Here is a 10,640-nt window from a genome sequence, read left to right as displayed (position 1 = left end):
GCCGTCGCCGGCTGGAATTCTCTTTGGTCGTGAAGTAATACGCGCGTTTTTGAATTCTTAATACTTCGTTTACTGACCAGAACTTCGCTATCAGCGCCCCGCTGCGAAAAACTCGTGCGTTAAACCGCTAATAAAACGCCCATAGCTAGGTACGTAATATATATTGATGCATTATCAAATTTTTATTAATATTTATTCGACATAAATTCTTCATTGTCCGTGACAAAACCATTTGCTTAATGTCTGCAAAGGCGAGTGTTAGTCATTTTACAATCGTATCGAAAGGTTAAAAATAAAAAATAATAAACACGTCGACAGGCGTAAGTACACATACACGTGGTTTTAGCATTTACTTATCTCCTCAGCTGGATACTAAATATATATTTACTTTGGATTAGCCACGTAGCTTTTTTACGAGACAGAATTAAATATTGTCCAACTGCCTCGTTACGTAACGTCGTGGAGAAGTTTCTTGGAGATGCGCGAGGACCTTAAGGTGCCTGAGGTTGGCGAGGGGCGAATTAGGAGAAATTAAAACAATGAAAAAGTATTCAAACGTTTTATAAAAAAAAATTCTATAACAATACACATTTAACAACATTTTAAAAGAAGGTTCGCAATCCATATTGCACTTGTGGCTGCACCGTGCGACTCCAAATTACCTCCCCCTGTTGGCTTGCGGACAAATCAGTATTTTTTGCAAATTCAAAAACTGCATTCAAAGGGGCAAAAAACACCATCTTTCGACATTCGATCAGTTTTTTTAAGTGTGATTTGCACCGTCGGTGGTGAAAAACGGCCGATTAAAAAAAATACGAACGCGGCTCAAGTGATGTCTCGGATTAAAGGTCTTTGAATGCTGGGTTCAATGGTGTATCGCGATTCGAAATCTATCGATTCGTTTTTGAGGACAATAGCTATGAATTTGGTAAAAATGCAGCACAAACTGAGTTAAATAGTACGCAAACAATGAATAAACTTGTTTACTGATGGGAAATTGGTTTGTTTTCGATTTTGTGCTCACAGTCTTTGGTAAAAACGAAAGAATAAATAAATAAAAATAACTAAAGACCGTTTGTGAGCTCAAAATTGAAAACAAACCAAATTTCTATTAACAAACAGGTTTTATCATTGTTTACGTGTTATTTAACTGAGCGTGTATTGCACCTTTCACCAAATTTATAGCTGTTCTTCTCCAGAAATTAATCGATAGATTCTGAATCGATATGTACCAATGAACGTCGATTTGAAAGATCGTTCATTCGAGATGCGACTCCGCTCGCGTTCCAATTTTCGAAAATCGGCCATTTTGCGCTATTGGTGACGTAAGCAACATGAAGAAAGAACGTTAGAAGATGGTATTTTTCTGTTTCGAGTAAAAAAAATTATTAACGAGTTAACCGGAGGCGGGGTCTGAGCACCGCACGGAATGCAAAATTACCTATAAGCACTCGGCAGAACTTGCAGGTAAAACAGAGGTTACCAAATCAGTCAGATATCACAAAAATTACTATTAACAACCGATCGAGGTTCAAGGCCCTAAACACTTAACGCAACTCCCAAGTAGAAGAGTTTCATGGTGTCTCCCTGCGTCCGTATTGAACATTTCCAACTTGTAATAACTTATTTTCCAAAGTTTTCATTTAATACCGTGTGCTCTTCCTGAGCGGGTAACTGGACGATTACCTCAGAGGAAACTTTGAAATCTATTATATTATTGATATGGATCGGTATCGCACGGAATGTCAAGCCAGATTACCCAACTCACTATTTCAATAACACGAAAATCCTTTTAAACTTTGACTTGACGTTGCGTCTCGTGTCTGAACATGTTCAGGTTAGTTACATTATATTGCCCTTTGTCTCAATTTGGGCACATGCGAGATGTGAGCCGAAAACATTATTTATTTCCTCACTAGAGCAGACGAGAAGTACCCGCTCACAAAAGGAAAAAATCAGGACCGATGAAGTTTCCGCATGTTGGAAAGTTTGAGGGCGTGGCCACCATTTCGTGCCTTTCGCCCACCTCCAGGACCATGTCCAGACCTCTGCTCCATCCGTTAGAGTTTTCGTCTCGCAACATCCAGATGCCTAAAAAAATCGGAAAAGGGAAAAACGGCTAATTTTTGCAAAAAATATTTTCCTTCTTACCGGGATTGTCGGCCAGGAACCTCAGCACCACCACCCCGTATCTGGGCACTCGAATCGTGTCCTTCGAAACCGGATTCCTCAAGTTTCTCTTTACGAGCTCGCCCTTGGCGTCCAATTCCAGCACCTCTTTCTTCGTCACGGGCCTGTCGAACTGCCGAGATCCCACCACGTAAAAGTAATTGCCGTGGAAGTGAAAGATGTGTTCAACATCGCCAGCTGCGAGGAGAGCAACTTTCCTATATCGTAATGTTAACGAACTAGGTAGGAAATCAAACCTTTTTCCAGCAAAACCATTTCCACGGATTGGCCCAAGGCGATGGGCTCCAAGTGGATGCATTCGCAAATGTTCTTGTCCTCGCATTTTTCTGGTACAGATTGCTCGTTGCAGATGGCGGAAGACGATACGTCCATGGGCTGAGTCAGTAGTGGTGACGAGGGATAGTTGAAAGTGATGTTGTTTATTCTATAGATTTTCTTGCGAAGATCCAGAAGTTCGCCTGAAAAATGGCGTGATTAACGCGTGAGCGTATCACGAGGCTTGACGAACTCTCGCTGAAAAGAATTGTCGCGCGGAATGTACAAGATAAGGATTCATCCATGATAATGGAAATGTGCATGTTTTTAAAACATGGTTTTTGTGCTTTGGTTTCTCAGCCAAGCTTGTCGACTGGTCAGGTCGGGGGCACGAAGTTTCGTATATGTAATTCTACAAAACGGAGGCTGAAAACTTCGATTACTCAAGACGGGGAATCCTATGCGGGGGGGAAGGGGGAGGACGAAATAAAGCAGTGAACAAAAAAAAATCTCTTTTCACTATTCGAGGAAACTTACCGTAATCCGTTTCCTTCTCGCCATACTTATAATCAATCTCCAAAACGATTTTTCGATCAACATGCTCCTTTCGCAGTTCTCCGGGCATTTTGTTCAACGATTTAACATCGGCCAAACAAACTTTATCCGATTCTGGCCGGCAAAGGGATGTATCAAAATGTCGCTTCAATCTGTTATCCTTTTTATCCTGATCGTTTGCCATTTTTCTCCCCTTCTTCTCCGTTTCTTTTAGGGGACCTTCGTAATTAATCACCGCTAATCCGTGCAAATCGCGATCCTCGCAGCTCGATCTAGGAAATCCGGGGTTTAATTGAATCAGATAAAAAATCAGTCTTAAAGAAAGATACGCGCCCCCAAACGCCCATAAATGTTGAATTGGGGCGTTTACCTGACCCCGACGCAAATGTCACATTTATACCGGGTACTGACGCAAATGGTAAATTAGTGCACTTACCTGACGCTTAAGTAATAAGCCCCTTTCGCGCGATTAGCCTTCAAGACGAAATCCACTCTTTCTCCCTTCGATAATCTGATTAAACTGACTTCGTGTGGCTTAGTGGGACTTCCATCCAACTCGATTACTTTCAATAAATGATTGTCCACCATAAGGTCGACGGGACATCCAGATAAACCGCTGGTGTAGGCCGCCCTAAACCTGTGTCTCTTTCCAGGCTGGACATTAAACATCGTTAAACTCGACCCTTTTTCACTTGGAGCTTTTCCGTTTACGAGCAAAGCTTTGGAGAGGTCTTTGTCCCTGGGCGAGGGGTGGTTGAAGTCTCCTAGAAAGATGTCATTGTTGAAAACACGTATCGTCATCCAAATTATAACATCGACCGACCAAAAATCCCTTTATCCCCCGCAGGGCATTTGCGTCTTTCTGATTCTTTCCCACCAACGAAAACCACAAACTTTGCGTGTTTTAGAAAATAATCCTTTAACTCTCTTTTACATACAGAATCTGTCGTTGAATGGTACCAATATTTCACCGGTGGCTCGGAAAATAGCATTTTTCCATGCGCGTGTGACAAATTCCCGTGTTCGGCTTCGCCTCACACGGCAAAACCCATTTCCGCGCGTATGATAAATGACGTTTTCAGAGTCTAATAATGAAAAGCGACACAGCAATGCATCGGATTCAATTACTTAAGACGGAATAATGCAAATCACATGACGAGAAGTCACATCGCGTTGACCGATAGATTTGGAGAAATATTTCTTACCCGACCATTCGGAGATGAGAATCACGTGCTCTTTGGAGTCAACGTCATAAAGCTTTCTGCTGGGGTCAGTACGATCAGACTTTCTGACTATAAGGGCCCCAAACAGTCCGTTGGACCTATCGGCATCCATGTAGGCATGGTAGAAGTGAGTGCCAGCTTGGGAAGCTCGGAATTTATACTGGAAAGTTGTGTGACTGGGTATCGGGCATTGTGTTACCTGTAACGAGCAGAAAGGCGGTGTTGGTGACGTGTACTCTTCTTCAGTATTTTTTTTTTTTTGCTAAAACGGAAAAGGCCTTAAAGTTCACATTCTCCAAGCTCCCTCGAAATTTCAAAACAGAAGGGCCGTTCTCAGCGTTGAGGACGTTGTGGGTTTCGTGGGGCTGAAGATTGGGCGATGATGACGTTCCTCGATATTAGCTTCGCTCGAGCCAATACAGGGTCCGCACGTACAATAGCAACGATAAATTTTCAAATCATTTTTTCTCAAAGGAAAAACGGTCGAGTAACGGTTGCAAGGCTAATTTGTTGTCATTTTTTGATGACCTTAAATTGTTTTTCTTGACCCGTAAGAGTCCAACGACGTCCAATTTTTGTTTTTCAAGCGCAACCGTCTATTTCTGAATTTTTTCACGGAATTTACGCTTATCTGCGCACGCAAACGTACTTAATTTTATTGAGGTCAAATTAAAAAAAAATGCGGACAAAAAAATAATTTTCCTTATTTCATGAAAAAAGCACAATTCAATTAGAAAAGGAAAACGACAAATTACTACTTGCAGGAATTAATTTATGTTTAATATTCAAATAATTTCCGCAAAACGTCTTCCGTCCTTATCCAAACACACCGTGAGTCTTTGCATGAATAATCTTCGCACCTGAACACACATGTCTTGTCCGATCGATTACATGCTACCGACAATGCGAGCCCTCGAGCCATCTACGTTATTACAGCGGATCCTTACAAACTTGACGTTTTAAGTGCCCCCAAAGGAAAAAGTCGCAGGGGTTTAGATGAGGTGGCCGGGCTGGTCACCCAGTTTCACCAAACAAAAATGCTGCTTTTTTTCCAAATTAAAAATTCGAATTTACTGAATGCCAATTAGTTGAAGTTTAAAACACGCACGGGGTGTTTCAGTTATTTTGTCTCTCTGATTTAATTTAGTTCTTTTAATGAAATAAGGAAAATATTTTTTTTCGCAGCTTTCCTCATCTAACTCCGATAAAATTTGCTATGGGCGTATGCGTAAATAAGGGTAGATCCCGTGGAACGAGTCAGAAATGGAAAGCCAAACAAAAGTTGGACTTCGTCGGACCGTGAGGGGGCGAAGAAAAGGAGTTCAAGCTCATCAAAAAGCCGCAACGAGTCGGTCTTGTTGCCTTTCACTTGAAATATTTTTTAATGGAAAAATGACTTGAACAGTTATTACCGTTACTCAATGCGCGGAATCGCTATGATAAGAAACAGAACCCCATTTGATCCCGAAGTAAACCCGACTAGACGTAGCATCCCTTACAGTTCCCTTATTAGCAAATTTTGATTAAAAAGAAAAAAGGCAAATATCGTTCAGTTACATAACGTACCATCGGTACCCCGTCCATGAAGGGAGCCTCATGATTCGGTTGCCCTCTCCAATGCAAAGTGACACTTTTCCCAGGGATTCGGTTGATCACGTCCACGATTAAAATGTCGTTTTGACAGACTTGGATGGGAGGGCCGGGAATTTGTCTGTTTGCCGTTACAATGGTCCTGGAATTGCTATCTTCGGTCATTTGGCAAAAAATGTTGTTGCACGAAGACAGTGGATGGGTGGAGTTCTTACGGCATCCTTGGCAAATGCTAGAAGTAAATTACCAGAAACTCACTTCCGGACAATTACGATATGTTGGTAAAAGCAGTTTACATGGCGAATGTTAATTCCACGGGTTTAATAAGCCGCCTTTAATGGTGCATTGAACAATCAAGAACTTACTGGTTGTCTGTGTGGTACATTTCGATATTGAGTTTTATCCGGCATATCATGGGCCAGTCTAGTTCATGGCAAGGTCTATCACAGGATTTGAAGTATTGTTCTGTAAACAGTGAAAACGGTAATGATACTATACATGGGCAATAAAATGTTAAGTAATTCAGCACACTTCCTGCTAAGGCAGAAAATCGATTGCGCCATTTTGTAAAGACGCTATTATTGCGTTGTCTGGCTCTTTAAAGGCGTTTATGGGCAGATCTTCATGTTTGAATACCCAACAATCTGGCGAAGGAAAATCTTTGCGTGAGAGAAAGTAAAGTGTAAGATCTCAAAGATGCAATTACACATGTTTAACAAACAATGCGACAATTGTGAGCATTAATTGGCGTGACAACTGCTCGTAAAAGTTTCTCTCGAAGTTTTTAAAAATCGTGACATTTAACCTCTTTTCTCGTATTTCTCACGAACGAACCCGTGATCAGTTTCCCTTTCGGTAAAAGTCCGATATTATTAATGTACCAGAATGATCTTCGCTTGGTAACATGTAGCAAGTGCCGCTGCCGTTTCTCTTGCGTGAACTTTCTCTAGGGAAGCAATAAAATTAATTTAACTGTAGTTATGCGGTTAAAAATGCAAATGCTCATTGAAAAATTTCATAAGCTTGATTGTTTTGTTTTGCTGCGTGGAGAGAAAATTTTTCCATTACGTCGTTGGCGCGTCGGCGCGGTGAGTGCACCGAGGGCACTGCGAAGCAACTTGCGGAGAAATTCATTCTACGGTGTAAGTCACAAGTAGATTGGAAACTTAAAAAAAAAAATAGATTTTCAAGTATCGAGGCGTACCATGAAAGATTCCACGCTATTTACGGGCGGCAATGCACATGCGCAGGCTCAGAGCCTACGCGTGTAGACGAAGTAGGGGAATTTTGAAATTTTGCAACACCGCCAGGGCCGAACGCGCAGTTTTTTAAAATTTCCCTCCCCGTGCAACATCGCGGCGACCACGCGTGGAAGTTCGGTTGGAAAGTCTGTCCCATCAAACCCACAGTAATTTACCCATCAGGAATGATTACCCTGCCAGGAATGAGCACACCACGTAAACATCCTAACATTATCCATTATTTTAACGCTGTAATCGGCATGATTTATGCATTTTTGCTTATACGGATTTCACTGGTTAGAATGATTAACAGGTCTACTCGGAGCTACCGGTAAATGAAACTTGATCTGCGGATTGCGAGACCTGAAGATTGATAATCTGGCCAGATTATTTCACCGTGGCGTAAAACATAATCTGAAATCTGACGTATTGAGAATAAGATTTCAATCGCCCTTTCGCGTCTATAGCTGTTGGCCGTGGTGGCAGCGACGCCAAGGAGAGTTCCCCGATTGGGGGTAACGTTTAGAAGCGATGACTAAGCGAAAGACTCTGCGAAGCCCCAAATTTCGTCTCAGATCGGCAAACCTCTTACGTCGGGAGTGTTTATATTAAAAATGTTTTTCGAACATATCCACCCTCGGCAAGCCGCCCAAAGCACGACTGGAATGGGCCGTAGAGTCGCAACAGAATTAAACCTTCTCAGATCGTGCTTGCGACTAGTTTCATTGTTCTGAGCGATAGATCGGTCCTGTGCGCTACGTTTCAGAAGCAGAACTCGGCAGATGGCGCTGCCAAGATACTCTCCTGCAGGCCCAACGTGCTTGCGGCTGATGTATCGATTTTTACCCATCGTCAGTTGAGTCGAGTCGACTGCAGTGATCTGACCATATATCGACTCAGTATGTTTCAAGAGATATCGCGTATTATTTCAACGTCAGACAAATCCGGTTCCAATTTGGTCATAATTCATTCGTTCCCACCGTGATTTGAAGTAATTAACATCCGGAAAGTAATGAAGTGGACGAAATGTATGCCAGTGCTGCTCGTCTTCTGCTGCAATTAGAACTAAAATGTGAAATGATAATTTAGAAATTGCATTAAAACGAGCTATTTCTAGATGTTCGTTAATCATTTAATTAGGGTCGTCTCAGCCACATACCTGGAGTTTCTAATATTTTCCGCTCAAGTAAGAGAGTCGCTTGGGCGCGAGAAACAGTACCCGCATCATCAAATCAAGTTCATGTTTTTCGTATGCCGATTAGTTTTTTTAAGTCAAAGCGTGTGAGAGCGGTTCCAATTGGCAGAGTCCATCTTCCGATAATTAACGCACACGTGCTCACGGATGGTGGAGGTGAACACCGGACGGGAGGAAATCGGCGGGTCAGCTGTACTTGCGTCATTGAAAAGCGAGAGGAACCCCCCCCCCCCCCCCAACCCCGACATAAACCCTGAAGCCACTAAACGAACATCCTCCAAGACAAGAGATATATGATTTCTTGACAACCCCGGGTACCGCCGTTCTTCGTTTAGGCACGCAGGAAGCCCGCGTGGTCCTCAAAGTACATTTCCTAAAATTCCACATCACGCACACCGCAAACAGGGATTTCTTGCGCTTTAAGAATGGCTGTTTCTCCATTTTAATACGTGGAGAACGGTTAGAGATTGGACTTTTTTACGGAACATATTTTTGATGCAGAAGAGATCGGAGAAGGAGAATTTGTAAGAGAGTCATGGGCGCTGAAAGAAAAGTCAGGGCGATTCTCTTCGCATGTCGATAAGTGCGACTTAGACTGGTCCTCTCATTTTCGGTTTGTCGTTGACACTCTTCCAGTTGATGTACCGCGTATTGGTTATGTCGCTGAATAAACCTGGCAGTGTCTTCACCAAAACAATTTCCTGTTTATTTTCCGACGAACGCATCTGGACGAACAAAGGATTTGACCAGTGGGCCACTCACATGCGTCCGCCAGCAAACATAAATCACGCTCCACTAATTACTTCTGGGTTGTGTATAATATATGGTTTACCAGAAACGTGGCGGCTCAGATTAACAACATTACCTGGCATTGGTGTGAGATATATCACCGTCAAGACTGCCGCTGCCATCCCCAACACTATCGACAGTCTAATAAAGACATTTTGACTAGTTGACGTCACCGACATCTTAATCGAATGGTTATTGTTACTGTCTTCCTTCTCCACCATCACCAAAAACTTCCAGATTCGGACACTAAAAACACTCCTCGATGAACTATCACTACATAGTGTCAATCGCAACCGACGTTATGATAAAATCATGGCACTGATTAATTTCGGCTCTTCTTCAGCGCGAGGCAGAACCAGACTTGCGTTGTACCCCACCGCGATAATAGTGCAACAACTACAGCGTGGTACTATTACGACAGAAGAAAAATGGTAGGAGGAACAGAAGGGACAAGATTGTTGGCGTGTTCGGAATACCGGGGTACGCGGTTAAGTGGAACGAGTTGGTAATGGTAGATTTTGAATGGTAAGTTCAAGAACACAAAGGTTCGTTTGGGTCGTTTTGGGATTGCAATCGGGTCTAAGTTGCGAAATGGGGATGGTCTCGGTGCACTTGCCGAGGTGGGGAACATCTGCGGCCCCCGCGAAGGCCCGATCTAAATCCGTCGGGGTTCTCTTTTTCGGGTTTTTCAAAGTTTCCGGCATTCAAATCGGCACTCGACATCGAGGAGGTGTAAATTAACTACTAATCCCCGTCCGAGGTGTGACACCTTCCTTTAGAGCGGTGCAATCTAGACCCGTTTAAAACCATGTAGATGCGAAACTATTATCTTGTTCGCTTCGATTTAACAAAGAAAACACTTTTTTTACTTTCGCCCCAAAAATGATAAACTGCGAAACGAGCAAAAGAAAGTCTTAAGTAATAGGTGCACAAACGGATACCTTTCGTCGGTGTAAGTGTCGAAATCGCCTGTTGGAAACCGATGTCCCCTCGTATCTCGGAAATGGTTATGTAACACAGAAAAGTATGATCCATGTACGGCAAAAGGGAAAGTGGATTTTTAAGATACCCGTTCTGGTATGGTCGTATGGTATTGGTATTGAACGAAATAAAAATGCAGGACGCTGCGCTTTTCCGTCTGAGAGTTAACACTTGAACCGAACTTTACGTGTTCACGGGCGCACTCTACGTCGAGAGGTGTCTTGTCACCTCACATTTCAGCACATTCTCACCGTGTGGGCTTATTTACAATGTCCGACCTCGAAAGCGCAAAATGACCCTTGAAAATCTCTAATATTGAAAAGGCACGATCATCGCGCCTCGTTCCACATTATACTAATAGAAACTACATATCAACTTCGTATTCTCAGTCCATCGTGAAGATGTACACGTATATTTACCATCAATCAGAATAACATAATCATCGCTCACGCCGTAATTATGATTTGAAGCGTGTACCTAAATGGTACCTGTTTCATGTAGCGCACTCCTAATAGCAGTTCCGATTTTTTGCCCTCAAAACCCTCTTTAAAGTCACGCAGTATTTAGCTTTAAGCATGTTCTTTGTCCAATGAAAGCGAAAAGTCCGTTAAGGCACCGAGC

The 10,640-nt window shown here is 42.7% G+C and overlaps 1 protein-coding gene across 1 annotated transcript; it reads right to left on the bottom strand.

Annotated features, from left to right (window-relative positions):
- Nucleotides 1-1,196: 1,196 nt before the first annotated feature.
- LOC136347800 (uncharacterized) lies at nucleotides 1,197-9,437 on the bottom strand. Its single transcript, XM_066298104.1, has 9 exons — nucleotides 9,115-9,437; nucleotides 6,179-6,278; nucleotides 5,790-6,045; nucleotides 4,206-4,422; nucleotides 3,437-3,764; nucleotides 2,983-3,272; nucleotides 2,427-2,648; nucleotides 2,152-2,367; nucleotides 1,197-2,091 (listed from the first exon to the last, which is right to left on the bottom strand). Exons 1-9 carry the CDS (start codon nucleotides 9,257-9,259, stop codon nucleotides 1,940-1,942), a joined length of 1,926 nt encoding a protein of 641 aa, XP_066154201.1. The 5' UTR covers nucleotides 9,260-9,437; the 3' UTR covers nucleotides 1,197-1,939.
- Between the last annotated feature and the right edge of the window lie 1,203 nt (nucleotides 9,438-10,640).

This window comes from Euwallacea fornicatus, chromosome 30 (genome assembly GCF_040115645.1).
Source record: "Euwallacea fornicatus isolate EFF26 chromosome 30, ASM4011564v1, whole genome shotgun sequence".
Lineage (NCBI taxonomy): Eukaryota > Metazoa > Arthropoda > Insecta > Coleoptera > Curculionidae > Euwallacea > Euwallacea fornicatus.
The sequence above is the reverse complement of the archived record's forward strand: the minus strand, read 5'-3'. Positions and strand labels throughout refer to the sequence as shown.

Bases quoted from the DNA above. Each gene is read 5' to 3' on its own strand.
- LOC136347800 (XM_066298104.1), bottom strand. From the start codon at position 9,259: ATGGTGGAGAAGGAAGACAGTAACAATAACCATTCGATTAAGATGTCG. The intron at 6,046-6,178 runs GTAAGTTCTTGA...ATTTACTTCTAG, and splicing joins ATGTACCACACAGACAACCA to CATTTGCCAAGGATGCCGTA. The intron at 2,649-2,982 runs GTAAGTTTCCTC...GCCATTTTTCAG, and splicing joins CGAGAAGGAAACGGATTACG to GCGAACTTCTGGATCTTCGC.